The sequence below is a fragment of the Alternaria incomplexa genome (genome assembly GCF_024043165.1).
Source record: "Alternaria incomplexa strain BMP 0042 chromosome Unknown scaffold_6, whole genome shotgun sequence".
Lineage (NCBI taxonomy): Eukaryota > Fungi > Ascomycota > Dothideomycetes > Pleosporales > Pleosporaceae > Alternaria > Alternaria incomplexa.
The window spans coordinates 1,332,973-1,348,751 of NW_026249855.1; the positions used below are offsets into that span (position 1 = coordinate 1,332,973).

A 15,779-nucleotide genomic window follows, 5' to 3' on the forward strand; every position below is an offset into this window, starting at 1 on the left:
CCGGGCTACAGACTGCGGCTCTCGCAATCGCTTTGCGGGACGCATCTACTGTGAGATTTTACGGTACACCCAAAGTTTCGAGTACATTAGCACGTGGTCTATGTACAGGGACAGATGCCTCGGGATGCTGCTGATTCGCTATTGCTGTCTGAGTAAGCAGGGGCCATGGAAAGTATCACTACCATCGTAGTGCCCGCGGAACAAAGCCGGTCGAGAACTCCTAGGGGGAAGAAACTAGATCGACATGAATTATACTTTCAGCCATCCCCAAGGTAGCCATCATTACCGCATAGGATATTGTGCCATCTCGAGAGCACGGTGGACTAAGATCGATCTTTGGCGGTGCGCCCATACACTTGCATCAGCTACTTCCGCGGGATGAATGCCACAGGGTCTCTTCCGTGGCCTACAAGCATGCTATCAATCCGATAGACTCTGGTGCGGCTCCTCTGGATGGTCGATCAGCTAGATTGGTGCCTGCGCCTGCCCTTGCAGGTGATGGGGACGAAGAGGCCGTCAGCTAGCGCAGAGCGGCACACCCGCACTTCTTCAATAGCGCGACATTTGAATGGGGAATCCCTTCGATAATCGTCTGAGTAATTGCATGTTGAAGAGGTGATCTGGCGACACAGAACCATACAATGGCAGAGGTTGGCAGAGAACCATGATACGTCGACGGCGCGCCGAAACCAAACACCAGAGATCCAAAGGTCTGGAAGGAATGTTGTTTTTCGTTCCGGATTCATGTTCTGGCATTAAGAGCTAGCTCCGCATGTCAGTTAGGGTTACCGGTCTGATGGAAGAGTCTAATGATACCGCCCAAGGCCCTGACGAAAGACGCCACACAACGGCTGACCGAGAGATAATAAGGGGATCCACCGGGTCTATTGCGCATTCATCGTGCATATCCCACAGGCCACTCGCCCCCGTAAGACTACGCCGGTTGCGGCCCGACCTCTACGTGGATTCATATGCCTTCGGGCTCCTCTACACAGATTGTTGCGGATCTTACCTTCATTTCACATTGAACCCACTGAGACCTTGCATTATGGCAAGCCAGAACTCCAACCCCAACGCAGACCCCGTCTTCTTCGGTGGTATAGAAGTCGACATCACTCAATTCGATTTCAGCGACCATACTTCGAAGGTCAACAGTCTTACGATAACATGCGCAGTCTTCATCGCTCTGGTGGTGTTGACTGTCGGTCTCCGCCTCTTCGCAAGAGCGAAATACGTCGGCCATATCTTCATAGACGATTGTACGGGCCAACCTATTCCCTCACAAAGGTCCCAGCTGATATATGGCAGTCCTTATCATTTGCGCCGCCGTCTTCACTGTTGCTCTGGCTGCAGTGTGTATCGCTGGTAAGCAACAAGTACTTCGAGTGTGGAATCTAGCTAACGATATGTTAGCAACCCAATATGGCCTCGGGCGACACATCTGGCTCCTACCCATGTTGACGCTCTTCGACACTTTGAAGGACTGTATATTGGTAGGTGCCAAGCTTTCATTGGGTGCCGTATTATGGTTATGGCGATTGTCATGAATGTTGAAAATGGGCTGGTTGAGCTGTCACAACTAACGCGCTGTAGTATCTCTTCATCTGCCAAATCCTATACGCCTTTGCTATTGCGTTGACGAAGATCGCCATCATATCATCGTACCTGCGTTTCATCCACGACAAGACCTTCCGCATCTGGATGTACGCGATATCTGTGTGCATTGTCGGTCTATGGATTTCAGGTAAGACAAGCCACAGTTCCCGACACGTGACATGTGCTGAAGTACTGTTAGGAATCTTCGTCACCATCTTCCAATGCCGTCCGGTTCAAGGAGCGTGGAATTTCACCCTCGAACCAGTGTGCGTCGACTACGTCACCTATCTATACGCCAGCTCCGCCGTTAATGTCGCGACGGATCTTCTCCTTTGCGCGTTACCTATACCTCATATTTGGAGGCTGAACATGCCAAAAAGGCAACGAATCGTTCTATGTGTGCTACTGGCAGGAGGTGCAAGGTATGTGTAGACGGCAGGTCGTCGAACTTCACTGACGTTTGATAGCGCAAGCATATTGGGCATTGTCCGTATTGCCTTCTTGGACCGTTTACGCGTCCTGGATGTTACCTGTAAGTATCCCTTCGATTTGAGGATCATGATGGAGTGTGTCTTTGGATGCAGCAAGCAGAGCACGAACTGCTATATCTGCCACTAACAGGACTCGCATCGATGTCGGCTATTCCACACGAACATGAGAACTAACACACATACAGATCAGAGCGTCGAGTGCGTCATCATGTCAGTAGGCGAGTGCAGTCTGGGAATCATCTCCGTCAGCATTGCTGCTCTTCGTCCAATGGCACGGCAGTTCTTCCCTAACGCGATGCGAAACTCTCCCTCTTCCTCGTCCAAGCCACGCGAAGCAGGACACGTTCGCCTCGAACACATACCCTCAAGCCAGGACAAGGATCAGTTCACATCGGACAGCAAACATGATCTGTCAGGTTCATACGGATCGCATACACAAGTCTCCTGTTAGTCATCCATGTACAATCTAGACAACTTTTACAAACCTCCGTACGGCTTCCCAGCTCGCATCCCGTGTTCAAATGCTGCAATGTCGATTTATACTGTCGGGATACTATGAATGGTTGAACGTTGACTTAGCGAGTCTTCTGCGAACTAGCACAGGTGACACGAGCTTCATTTGGAACCGAGAGTCCAGTGAGGTGTCTGTTACCAATACTACGTTCATATCGCTGGCTGCGTTCCTGACTTGGAACAGCAACAGGAATGACGGAAGTCCTTGGAGACTGTCAAGCTCTCGAGGCAGGCGACCAAGAGCGGGACGGAACGCCTTGTTCAGCTGACTGCCAAGAAAGCCAAGCCGTCAGCCCAATCTCGCGCTTTTCCATGACTGGCTATACAACGATTGTAATTGGTCCAACACCCTCACGACGTCACAGACCATTACCAGAATCGCGTCAAGCTGAAAGCAGGCTGTGTTGGCGATCTTACTCTGCGCGCGCAGGCTGTGTACAGCGTTAAGGCGTCCACGGCGTAATTCAAGAAGCACACCGCTTGTGGCCTGAATACATAAATGCGATGCGTCGCGCCTCCTTTCCATGTGCATACAACTCATCAAATCTGCCTCAAGGTTACACCAAAGACTCATTGCGGCGACTCATACATCAGCCAGTTACTCTTAATATACTCATTAGTCTATAAAACCCTACCTCGATTCCACTACCCCCTTTGCAACTCTCCATCTCCAAACACAGGCTTGCAAATCTACCCCAAACAGCACCACCATGAAGTTCACTGCGGCAACCACTCTTCTCCTCGCGACAGTCGCGCTCGCCAACCCAGCACCCGTCGCCAACCCAGACGCGGTAGCTGAACCAGCACTCATCGGATCTCGCGCCCAATTCCGCGAAGCGCTTGCCGCACGCGACACCCTAGTTATGCCAGAAGTTCAACTCGAAGAACGAGCCAGCAGCGGCGGCAAAGGAGGAGGCAAGGGTGGAAAGGGCACTGGTGGAAAAAACAACACCGAAAGCGCGGCGTCCGACATGCTTTCACCAAGTCGCGCTCTGCAGATCACTGCACTGAGTCTGGGCGTTGTGGAGGTTGTGAGACTCTGGGGTTAGACGACGCGAGCGAGATGGAGCTATGCGGAGTGAGACGAGGGCGACTATTTTTGTATTGGAAGGGAGAAAGCGGGGTTTGATGCGGTTTCGACACTTTACTGAGCGATGGAGTCTTGTTAGCATGTTCTTGTATGATATTGGAGTTTGATACCACGGCATTCGGAAATCAATATGGAGTTCACAACACCACAATCTTATGCTTGCAGGCTAAGCTTAAGGCGCCCGCTACGTCACTCCGCATGTGTGTCACAGCGATCAAGTTTCCACATCTGACACGACAAGTCCATGCACTGGACTACGAGGACTGATGACGGTGGTGTTGACCTGGATCGGTGAACTCAGTGTGTGTTGTACACCGAGTGATTCATTCCATCGTTAAGATGATCATCTCAGTAAACAAGCATAGCCACAGTGTGGCGGTGTTGATCAAAGGACAGACTGGATATGGCTGAGATGACCAGTGCACAGCCACAAGGAGCTGAAAGATCAGCAAATGTAACAGGCCTGAACAAGTTCACCGTGTGCAGATCAAAGAGATTTGAAGTATGAAGAGTAAACATTAACACTGGTATCTGCCGCGGCCTAAACGCTAGAAATGAAAAACGCCGTGCAAATGCTATGCCTCAAACGCTACGCTATGCTATCGGATCGAATAGAATCCAAAACACTTTTTGTTGCCATGAAGCAATGTTTACAAGAACTTGTTGATCATCTTCTTCCAGCCACTGGCGGAAGATTCTTCCCAGGTCTCGCTAACTTCGTCCTCGAACTTTCCACTCAGGAGATCGGCTTCCGCGGGGTTGATGAACTTGCTCCTGGTAATGAGCTTGTGTCCAATGTAAAGTACGGCGAAGAGGATCAAACTGATGTATGCGATGAAGAAGTCCTCAACGCTCCATGGAACGAACGCGGTGAAACCTTGGGTGATGGTGATGATGGCGCAGAAAGTGACACCGTAGATGGCGAGTGGGCGGCCACCCCATGACTTGAATGGGAGGGTGTCACGGTCGATGTTTTGAGCCTTGAGTGCGCGCATGAAGCTGATGTGGCAGATCAATACACAAGTCCAGGCGATGAAACCTGCGACGGAGACGATGTTGAGGAGCCAGTTGAAAGCTTCTCCACCGTTGGCGCTAAGGTTCATGTAGGCAAGCAGACCCATGGCGCCGGTGACTGCGGTCGCCCAGTATGGGACACCTCGCTTGGTGGTAGCCTTGAGGAACGCAGGGGCACACTTCTCCTCCGCAAGACCGACGAGGATACGGCTGCCTGAGTAGACGTTGGAGCTGGCGGCTGAGAGAACGACGGTGAGCAGGATGGCGTTGAAGATATCGGGAAGAGCGGAGACTCCGGCGAGCTGGAAAGCAATAACCATAGGAGATGAGCCGGCGTTGGTGTCACCAATTTGAAGAGCCTCGTTGTCGTAGGGGACCAGAATGCCAACAAAGAAAATTGTGAAGACGAAAAGGGTGAAAATGCTCCAGAAGGTCTTTCGGATAGCCGAAGGCATAGTGACACGGGGGTTCGCGGACTCTCCAGCACCAATAGCGCAGAGCTCAGTACCCTGGTATGCGAAACCAGCCTGGATGAGGACAGCCCAGAAACCGACGAACTTGGCAACAGGGCCCTCGGCAAGGTATGGAGCGAAAGCACCGGGAGAGTTCCAGTACTGGAAGCCAATGTAGCCTTGTGCGCCGACACCAGCGTTCATGCAGATGGCGTAGATCCAGAAACCGACAAGGGCAACGACCTTGATGAGAGCAAACCAGAATTCGAATTCACCGAAAATATCAACGGGCAAAAAGTTGACGGCCGTGATTGGTACCCAGAAAATGGTGATGAAGATGCCGATGCTGAGATCCGAGTCCCACCATTGGATGATAAGTCCAGCGGCTGTGAGTTCGAGTGCGTAGGTGATGGACCACGAAAACCAGTAAATCCAGCCCATGGAGAAACCTAGCGAGGGGTCGACGAAGCGGGCAGCATACTGTGTGAATGCACCAGAAATGGGTAGGTAGGTAGCCATCTCAGCCAAACTGAGCATGACGGAGTAGACCAGAGTACCGACGAAAACGTAAGCCAGGAGCGCGCCAGCGGGCCCAGCAGTGGCGATGGAACCTCCGCTAGCAATGAAGACTCCGGTTCCTACGGTACCGCCGATGGCGACGAACTGCAAGTGTCGGGATGAAAGCTTGCGCTGAAGCTCATCCTTGGGGGGTGCGGCCTGCTTCTCGACGTCGCTCGAAGAGTGCGGGACCGACTTGTCCGACCGCTGGTCCATCTTGGGCGTGATCTCCTCAGAGGCGGATGCCATATTGGTGGTGGTATTGGCGAAGGACCCTGGGGTGGGGCTTGAGGTTCAGGGTAAGAACAACAACGACGAAGCTGTGATGTATACGATAGATGTCAAGTGCGCAAGAGCCAGGGACGAAAACGATATTTCAATCAAACCACGGTTACCCACCACTCCAGAAAGTGGAGTCATGGCGCAAGACTCCATGAGCCATCATGTTAGCCGTCGGCGTACTCCACGCTCTGGAAAGCCAGTCGACCGTCCAAATTTTCATCGTCGGTCCACTTGGCGGGCAACAGAGTCGTTTTGCCGCGCAAGATGCAGAAGTTGAACCGTGACAGTAGCATGATCGAAATTTTCGAGCCAGGATCACGTCGGCTACGAGCGGGTCGGCGCCGCCAGTTCGCGTCGCCTTGAGCGCGACAGGCCAAGCGGCAATGCTTATCGCGGGATTACCGTGTGGAATGTGTAGCTTTGCCGTTCCGTATGTTCCCAGCAGAAAAATTCTGCAGCTTAGCAGTATCTTTTTTGGGGTACTTTGTGGCGGCGGACGCGTTTCGGGAATAGCGAGAGGGCCGGCCCTTCGTCGGGTCACGGCCTTGGCGGCGAGCGTGTCAGACTTCATCCATCGGGAAACCTCATCAGGCCTATCATGACTCCGTCGCATGTCACCGCATTCAACTCACCCCTTTCCCCAGCCGGTGGTTGTAGAGATCTGCTTTGGTCATGCTGAGTCAAATGCCGCAGACTTTTATTTGCATGGCTTGAAGGCGCATCACGCTCTACTTAGGTAGTGTTGTTACCAGATTCGCGCGACTATCACATCGTGAGAGCCCAGTTCCTGCACATCTTATGCGGCCAGTGGAAGCAACCAGCCAGCGTAGCAAGCTATCGATACCGCCTATACGTCCAGGACACATACCAAAATCCGATGGAGTTTACCATCTCACGCGGCTAAGAGGTTTCAACATCAGGCACGTTCACAGCTAGCTTTCTCACCGCAGCATCATCATCGACGTCGAAAGCAACACCTACTATTAGTCACGTACCGAACGTAGCATAAAACTAGACCCCAGGTTCTTCAGCCTTATGCACTCCAGGACGAGCCCAAGAGTGGTGCTACCGTTGCGCTGAGACATGGGAGCCGGGACCCAGCCGAGCGCTCGCCGGACTGTCCTGGCAGAATCCGGGGACGTGTCTGACTTTTCATGTGATCTGGGGAAGATTCGCCTTGTTGCTGGACTAGACCACTTGGTCTTGAGCCGAGACCCTCGTCTCGTTGCCACTGTGTCTTTTCACCACCGCATCCTCATACATGATCGGACACACATTAAGTGTAAATCGCATGGATATCTCGGTACACATCATCTAGTCTTACTGCCGATGAGGCAGCCTGATTTGTGGATCGATTCGCTTACACGTCTAGATGTGGAGAAATTGGGACAGGTACACTAATATTACCACACTGCGGCGCTCAAGCACGGTGCTCACTTCACCCCGATAACGAAGCACTGTGGGCTCTTCAGGACTGCAAACTGACGCGCTCACTCATCATCGTCGTAGTCCATCTCTTCGTCTTCGTCCTCATCATCATCGTCGTATCGGTATTCCTCCTCTTCATCGTCCTCATCACCATCCATCCCACTCGTGTTCTTCAACTCATCCAAGTCCCACACACTATCCGGTAACCCCGCAATCCCGACATCTCTCTTCACAGTGATAATGCCGAACTCCTCAACGCCGCAGAAACCTCCCCTCCCACTCTTGCCAAAGAACCCCACAATAATCTCATCAGGGCTGGGTGTCAGCCTCACAATGTCCGAGTCACGCCTCGCGTTGAGCTCGCCCGCGCTGGTACCGTCGCTAAGATGTAGCCTCACACCATCCCTAGGGACGACTTCAACGGAACTAATCTCCACCCCCTCGGGAAGACGTATCTTCTCGGAAGCGTGACCACCGAATTGGTGTTTACGGCCGTATGTACGCATGGGTCCCCAGTGACTCGTGTGACCATCTGCATACTTCACCACGCCGCCATCCCATAGACATCCGACCCTTAGATCGATGGAAACGGCGCGGTGCAGGTTTCCATCCTTGCCCTTCTCATGGAGGAGCTGCGCCCATTCGTACCGACGAGTATCGGACTCATCGGGGAAGGCTAGGCGCTTGGCGAGTCGGATTTCGGAGCCTGGGATGCGGATGTATGATCTGCTGGCGAGGAGCTTCCAAACGTTGCCGATGTTGGTCTCCTTTCCATTGTAGGCGAGGATGTTGAGATGGAGGGCTTGTGATCGATCGAAACGCTCTTCGAGAGATGATTCCGTATATTCAATGCGCTTCGGTGCGTTGTGAGTCCAGCCGAGGGGCTGGGTTGTCTCTGTACGATTGAAAGTAAATCGTACGATGCCGCTGCTTGAGCTGATGACGAGTTTCGTCGGGCCTTCATTGTCGGTGTGCTCAGCGTGGGCCTCGGGCGAAGCATGTCGCTCTTCGCCGCTGATTATGGGGTCAATAGGCAGGCGAAAGTGAGGCAGCATGCGGAACGAGAGCGCATCGGCTAGGTTCCAACGAGCTTTGTTGGGTGTGTTGTGGGGATCCACGAGCACACCTTCTGTTTTGAGGTGCCCAGAGTACGCGGTCTGAGGGAGGAAGTTCTTGGGCCAGTCTTGCGCATATCCACGTTCCATGATACCAGAGCGGTGAGGCGAGCCGAATGCGTGACCGATTTCATGGAGAAAAGCGCCTTGGCCGATGGCGCATGCTTCCCACATAGTGTTGCACTGGCCGTTGTCATTGCCTACTTTGTCTCCAGGTGCACGGACGTCTGTAAGACAGCCTGTAACTTCCTCCAAGAAGCGCGGCCAGGAGTAGGTCAGGTGGCTACCAAACATACCCAGTGAGATTCCGTCAGGGTTATGGCAACCCAGAGCTGCGTGCCCGAGGATCAGCTTCTGCGGGACGCTGTAGTGCGAGTCCAAGATCAACCCAGCAATGATGGGTCGGGCATCGGAAGCGAAGGGGCCTCCTTGCTCCTTGAGCGCATCCAGAAACCAGTCGAATAAGTCATTATCACGACGTGCGTTAGGGTTCTGTTGCGCGACCTCTTTATTACGGATGTCCTTGATGGTCCTGGAAGAGCGAATAACGTTGACTTTGGCAGTCGATCGCATGGCACCTTCCCTGTCGAGAGCCTCTTCAACGCGCGCATTGAGGAAGTCGCGACTGATCGTGTCCGCGGCCCACTCCTCATCCAGCCTGAACGATCGACGCCCAGCACCTTGCAGCCTCAAATCTTCTGCGGTCATAGCTTGCCACATGTAAGCCGCCATGCGCAGCTTGGCGATAGCTGCATCAAGGTCTGAGTGCGTCGAAGAAATCCCCGCAGCCTTTGAAGGTGGACAGTCGATGAGGCATGGCGAGTCTGCGGCGACCATGATAGCGAGGTGAAGAGGCGGGTACTGCAAGAGCGGGATGTAGTTGACGTTTAACTCGATGGTGTGTTCAAGGCAGTCATTGCAGACGTAGGCAAATTCCAGGACGTTCTGCCCTGGCGAGAGCATAACGAGAGCCTTGAAGTTACCGCCTGCTATCGGCCACGTCTGCTCGGGAAAGGAGTCGGCCTTGTTTGCACCTTTGGTAGCAACATGGATGTAACTCCCTTCAGCAGCGGTAAGCGCATAGGTACCCGTGACTAGGAGACAGCGCTGTCGTACGTGTTAGTTATAGACGGTCAACATAGGAATTGCACCATACCTGATGGATCGTTTCCCCGTCTGCGACATTAGTGATATTGAGAGGGGTTGAAATTGGTGCCATTTTGATGCGATCGGAGGATCGTTGGTAGAGTGTTTCGGTGATGTTGTGCAGGAATAGGAATATAACGTCAAATTTTGTCAAGAGACGTCGCGATGTATCTGAATGTCATTTTCATGTCGTCTTACTGTGAGTTTTATATTCCATTTCAAACGCCCGTGAGCAAGGCTGCAACTCCTTACTGTGTTGTGGCTTTCAGGCAGCCGTCCCAAAACGGCTAGTCTCAGGGTGCTGCCTCGTCGAGGATGCTGGGTAATGTCTTTCACGTAACGTCACCATAACAACTCGCATACTGAGAAGCGTGACATTCCTAAAGGTTCGAAGCATAGGGTGATTACGCGCGATGCAAAACACGTTGAAATTTCGATGATGCGTTACATCACCATACACTGGTCGGCCGCGCCGCCCGTAATCATCGAACTCATGGCTTGCATCGCCCGTGCTTGGAACATCTCTTGCAAATCGGCATTCCCAGCTGTGACCTCGGCCTGTGCGGCAGCGGCCGCAAAATTATGCTTCCTCTGTTGTCTGTGCTCCTGCGACCAACCTTTGTACAAGTTGTCCACATTCAAAGGTCCATCATCCGTAAAGAGCCTGGCGGCTCCTTTGTGGTACTTCGTCAAATCCTTCAAGCATACCTCGCTTTGCGCGCTCTCATAGTTTTCTTCCTGTTGCCGTAGATGATTGCGCATCACTCTGCGCGCTATGTCCATGAACCGAGGATATTTCCCTTCGATTAGGGACGTAGTAATGATGGTATTCGCTGCATGTTGCGGCGATCGTCCGGTTTCTGAGAAAGACGGATCCCAAGCTGGGTCGTTCTCGAGCGCTGCGTAGATGGCTTTCCACGTATCTGAGCATTGCCGCTGCATCAACGTTCCGTTGAAATAAAGATCTGGCAAGTCAGCCTGCAGCCAGAAAGCAAAATGTTCCAGAATAGCAACAGATGTGAGTCCGTCTCTGCCGTTACTAGGCTCCAGTTTTAGTCCCTGCTGCTCTTGAGAGGCTTGCATCGCGCGCGCGAGACGGCCACGGGTTGCATCAGGAGCAGAAGCTTCGAGAAGTGCCGTAGTAATGGTGTCGATTCTCCCGTTAAAGGCTCCACCGGGTATCTTCTTGATCCAACAGCCACTAGCACCGCGCGGCAAGTAGACAGTCTCTCCAAACACGGTTGCATCTCTGAACAGTCGAGACTTGTTAGTGGGATCATATCTAGGCCGGCCTAGATCTCCACGGCTAAGGTCCAGACGATCAAAGGTATATGATTGCACCTGCTTGAGCGTGGGCTGGCCAGTAGCAAGATCGAAGAGAGTCCGTGCTTCCTCGGGCGACTCGGGTGGTCTCTTGATCAACACGTATCGGGGATCCTGGCTGAAGAGCATGAACTCCATGTCGGGCCACACTGGGTCGGAAGGGCTTCTCAGCTGTGTCCCCATATAAACATGAGCCATGAAAAGAAGAGAACATGAAGTTGCTTCGTGTGACAGGCCAGCCGCGTGCCAGTGAACGAGAAAGTGGTACTTCAACATGCCGTTGAGCAAAGGATGGTGCTTATATATTTAGAACGCTTTTTTCTTCATCATCCCGAAGATGGGGTGTCCATTGACTTTTGGATCTTGCGCAAGCTGTTGCCATTGTTCGGCAAATCCGTCATGGTTGGCCCAGGAACTGATGTCGTTGTATGCTTCTCTGAAAGGTTTGTAACATTCATCTTGGATATTGTCTGGCATCATCGGATCCTCCCAGTTATTCGTAATGGCCTGTTCTACTCCCATTAGATGGTTCAGGTAGACCTGAAGTTCAAAATGCGGTCGGTTGGTCATCTCGCCCATGATGTCTTGCGAGTCGAAATGAAGCTGGACGCCATATGTAAGCCACATTGGGATCTTGTGCTCGGTAAACATGTCCAATAGACCTTTGGAGACCATATCCAGCAGTGGTGGGCGTTTGGCTGCTTTCGCGACGATCCGCATGATTTGGGCATGTTCGATTGCTCTGAATGTTCGATTGCTCTGAATGTTCGATTGTGGATGTTGGCATCGCCGAAGTCCTTCGGCATCACTTGCGGAATCGAGTTCTTTTTTGTCATGTGCTTGTGGAGGTAGAACTTCAAGCCAGCGAAGACCGGCCAGAAGTCGAAATGTGCTTCACTCTGGGCGTCCGCTGTAACGCCAAGCCTGGTGGAAGGCTTTGCAATCTCCGCGAGAGACCACTTGTGCATATCCTCGTGGTTGTTGTAAAAAAGAACGGCGGGGAGCGTCCAGACCGGATACTCCGTGACTGGATATTTCTTCGGTCGTGTTACTAGCAAGTCGAACTTCGCCTCCGCACTTTGAGCAAGCTTAATAGCCGTATCCGTGGTCATGGCTGCCACAATCAAGTCGACTTTGCCGCTCTTGTATTTCTGCCAGTTGTCACGGACCACCTCCCTCATGTCCTGTTGCTCCTGTAGCATAAGCGCAACAGCAATCCAGAAGTCGTCCTCTTTGTCTTCCTCAGCTTCCTCGAGCGTGACATTAGATACGTCAGGGAGTGTATCTTCGGCAATATCTTCCTCGTCGGCTAGTGCCACGAGCTCATCGACGGTCAGCCCCGCGAAGCGATTGCGTGAAGATAAGTCAGCCACATTAGTAGCGGAACCATTGTTGCGTGCGATTTCTGGTCCGCCCGACCCGAGGAATGGCTTGAGGGATGCGAAGGTGTCCTCGAGAACCTTGATGAAATATTCGTGCCGCAGGTCACTGTTTGTATCCGGGTTGACTTTCGCCTTGTACCATTGCGAGACCTTCCGACGTGTCTGAATGGCGCGACTGAAGTGCCTGCATAAAGCAACAGGGACCATAATCTCAGACTCTGCTTCTTCTCCAGCTTTTGCTATCGCTTCTGCCATGGGTACAAAGTCCGATACTCCGAGTTGGTATACTGTGCCACCACCTCCACCTTTCGCATTCTGGTTGCCTTTCCTGCCCGCGCCCTTTTTCGACTTAGATCTCGACTTTGTCTGTTTTTGTTCTTTCGTTTTGACTTCGAAGCCGATGGACGCGGCGGTTTCGGCAATCCATCCTGCAATGTATTCGGTGGCTCGCTTGTACAAGGTGTACTTGGCGAGGAAGGTCTGTGGCTCGTTGAGACCCGACATGATGTGACCCGATTCGAGGCAGAGAAGCGCTCGATGTTCGCGTTCTGTGATGGGTGGGGTGCCTGAGTGCGACGATGGCGGTTCCTGGTGCTGCCGCAGCTCGTATAGCTCCAAATAAGAAGGCGGGCAAACCCTGCCGAGCGCCGCTAGACCTATTTCCCACTGCACGTGACTATGGAAAGGCGGGGCGCAGGACTATCAGCGAGCACGACTCATAACGGCCCGAATCGATTCAAACACTCAACTACGCCTCAGGTCCATTGGTATAATACGGCGTAATGTCAACGCAGTCGTGGTATGGATGCGAAACGGAGTATCGAAATGATGAGATTGCTAGAATTTACATAAAACGTATGCTATTCTTGAGCGCCTGGGTATGCTCGACATCCCAATCAGAAGCTGCCCGTGTAAAGAGAGCTTCGAGACCTCAAACCCAGCTGCTGTACTCGTTTGTCAAGCTCATCCTACTTTATTCTTCGTTGCGATGTAGCAATAAATCAGGGCAGATCTATTGGATTATCTGCTTCTTGACGATCGTAGGCTTCTAGGTCAGATGTAAACCTATGTAATCACGACCAGATGCAAGCTCATTAGCGATAGTTTTTGCGACGCCTTCATTCAGAGTCTTGGAGTCGCCCAAACCACGATGGCGATTCGGAACTTGAAGAGGCAAATATGGTTGAAAGCAGAATCTAAGGCTGACGAAATCTCACTTGCACTTGTTGCAAGCCATGTTGACCAAAAGAAAGAGAACAGGGCTGTTTCTATAGCAAGAAGGGCAGTAGGTATGGAGGATATCAGTATCCGTAAGTACAGTTTGAGTAGCGGTGAAGGACACCATTTACAAGTCTCTACATGTACTTTGGTAGTCGCCAGAAGGGTTATTAGAATTGTCAAATAAGCGGTCAGATGCTGCTACTGTAGTCAGTAATCGGCTATCGTCGTCCACTTTGCTATGGTGTTGGTTCGAGATCTTAGTCGCCCCGTAGCGGCATCGTGGCGTTTGTAGACCCGATCAAGCGCCAGATCAATCAAACTCAAAGTTGACATTCACGCCGTCGAATGTAGTGTTGTCTGTAGTAGCAGTCTGACTGCAGAGGTCGATTAGAATCTGACCCTGGGGTCATTCTAGAACAACATGAGGAGAGCGGTGACTGTTGGCGGATACCGAAGAGCTTCGGGGGCATGGCCGTGCCCTTCCTGGTGTGTCGCAAATGTCCCTGGCACATCTGGCACATGGCCACATTCCATCGCAATGCGCGAGCATCTCAGTACCATGGCGTCGCATTGCTTCTGGCCCTTCCACTACGCGCTGCATGTGCTGTACTTACCGCCTTGAGCTGTCACGTCCGCTCCTGAGTTTCGTCGACCCTGCGCCACCACACGCACTAGGCCATCAGCCTCGCCGCCCTCGCGTAAATAGGCTGGCAGGATCGCGTGGAAGAATGCGTTTCGCCTCAAAGAATGCACTTCAGTTAAATGAAGTGTTTGTCGCGATTGGCTGCGCGATAGCAAAATGATGTAAATCGTCCTGCACGACTTGTTCAGATCTTGCTGCGTTGTCAGGAACCGGGTCTTTGTTGTGACGTAGATCGATGCAAGCGAGGTCGGCTGCTCGGGCTGTCACGCCAGGATCAGGCAAGGCGCGGTCAAGTGGGGCTTAACGGCCGCCTGGGCATGCAACGTTCCGTTCCATACATTTTCACAACGTCTCCTGAGATGGACATGGTCTTTCGTCATTTAGGTCCGATTGCAGGTACCGTTGTGCTGACCAGATAATTGCGAATGGCCTCATCCAAACTCTAACGGATATTACGGATGTAAACGTCAGCCTTGCGAGAGTTCGCACAATTTGACAGCCTTTGTCGTTTGAACTTTGTGAGTACCTATAGATTCCCATCCTTGTGCTATATCAAACGCTAGCCGAACCATCACCAGGTTTTCCACCGTGTTACAGGGCTTCCTTGGAAGCTGGTTCTAGATTCCCATTCGCCAATACCCTTGCTAAACCCCTTAGCCCCACGTTTCGATCGCTTTTCTGGACTTCGTCACACCTACCTCTAGCATCATCGGATGGCGTATTGAGGCGCTTGAGTTCTTTGACAGCTGTTTGCCACACCTTGTCATGGGTCAGCTCTGGTAAATCTGCCGGTTGCTAAAGAAAGATTTTCAAGGTTGGAATGAACGCGTGGTGTGGGTGACGATGAAGCATCGCCTCCACCAAGTCGATCGATCAAAGCAAGACGACGATCGTGTACACATTCTCATATTCGCATGAATACACATTCATGCTAGGTGCCGTTCAGGCGGTCTACGCGCACTCAGACCACTCCCACAAGCGTTTGACTTGGTGAACTTGAGGCTCGGAGATGAGCCTTATGCAGCGCCTGTGAACGAGCGCTCCGGTAGCCGGTACCCCAGCTCAGGGTACGTCACTGGCGCTGAAGCCTCAACTCGTGGAGGGTGTCCGACCACCCTATGGCATAGTCTGGGGCAGCCACAAAACCCTATGAGAGCCTTTGACGTGGATAACGTGCATACAGCCAGGACACCCTGCAGCAAATGTACGCGCCAGGGGCAGCGAAAAGATGCCCAATGTGTAAGTATGTTCGCGTTCGACATCTGATCCCTGCCCTGAATGGCTATACCTCCGATATCGATCTACGTTCCACAGTATCCATTCTTCATGCGACAGCAACTCCAGCCGTGCAGGTTTCGAGATCAACAGCCCTAACGGATACTCCACCCTCGGTACCAACCAGTCAGCATGATCAGCCAGGTACCACAGAGCCAAACCAGCTGAGATCGACGTCATTCTTGGCCGGGTGCAGACTCGCCATGAAGAAGTTGGGGACGCCAGGTGGACCTGTCACCGTTATTTTGAC

The 15,779-nt window shown here is 52.4% G+C and overlaps 5 protein-coding genes across 5 annotated transcripts; 2 read left to right on the forward strand and 3 right to left on the reverse strand.

Annotated features, from left to right (window-relative positions):
- Window positions 1-1,048: 1,048 nt before the first annotated feature.
- J4E90_005017 (uncharacterized protein) lies at window positions 1,049-2,538 on the forward strand (the record flags this gene model as incomplete). Its single annotated transcript, XM_051434575.1, has 6 exons — window positions 1,049-1,259; window positions 1,309-1,376; window positions 1,645-1,744; window positions 1,796-2,018; window positions 2,064-2,128; window positions 2,273-2,538. 6 exons carry the CDS (start codon window positions 1,049-1,051, stop codon window positions 2,536-2,538), a joined length of 933 nt encoding a protein of 310 aa, XP_051291831.1.
- A 772-nt stretch (window positions 2,539-3,310) lies between these two features.
- J4E90_005018 (uncharacterized protein) lies at window positions 3,311-3,649 on the forward strand (the record flags this gene model as incomplete). The annotated part of the gene is made up of 1 exon (XM_051434576.1): window positions 3,311-3,649. One exon carries the CDS (start codon window positions 3,311-3,313, stop codon window positions 3,647-3,649), a length of 339 nt encoding a protein of 112 aa, XP_051291832.1.
- A 691-nt stretch (window positions 3,650-4,340) lies between these two features.
- On the reverse strand, window positions 4,341-5,963 carry J4E90_005019 (uncharacterized protein; the record flags this gene model as incomplete). The annotated part of the gene is made up of 1 exon (XM_051434577.1): window positions 4,341-5,963. The coding sequence occupies one exon, from the start codon at window positions 5,961-5,963 to the stop codon at window positions 4,341-4,343; it is 1,623 nt and encodes a 540-aa protein (XP_051291833.1).
- Window positions 5,964-7,486: 1,523 nt separating this feature from the next.
- J4E90_005020 (uncharacterized protein) lies at window positions 7,487-11,146 on the reverse strand (the record flags this gene model as incomplete). The annotated part of the gene is made up of 2 exons (XM_051434578.1): window positions 7,487-9,646; window positions 10,139-11,146. 2 exons carry the CDS (start codon window positions 11,144-11,146, stop codon window positions 7,487-7,489), a joined length of 3,168 nt encoding a protein of 1,055 aa, XP_051291834.1.
- A 168-nt stretch (window positions 11,147-11,314) lies between these two features.
- J4E90_005021 (uncharacterized protein) lies at window positions 11,315-12,894 on the reverse strand (the record flags this gene model as incomplete). The annotated part of the gene is made up of 2 exons (XM_051434579.1): window positions 11,315-11,816; window positions 11,864-12,894. The coding sequence occupies 2 exons, from the start codon at window positions 12,892-12,894 to the stop codon at window positions 11,315-11,317; spliced, it is 1,533 nt and encodes a 510-aa protein (XP_051291835.1).
- Window positions 12,895-15,779: the final 2,885 nt, after the last annotated feature.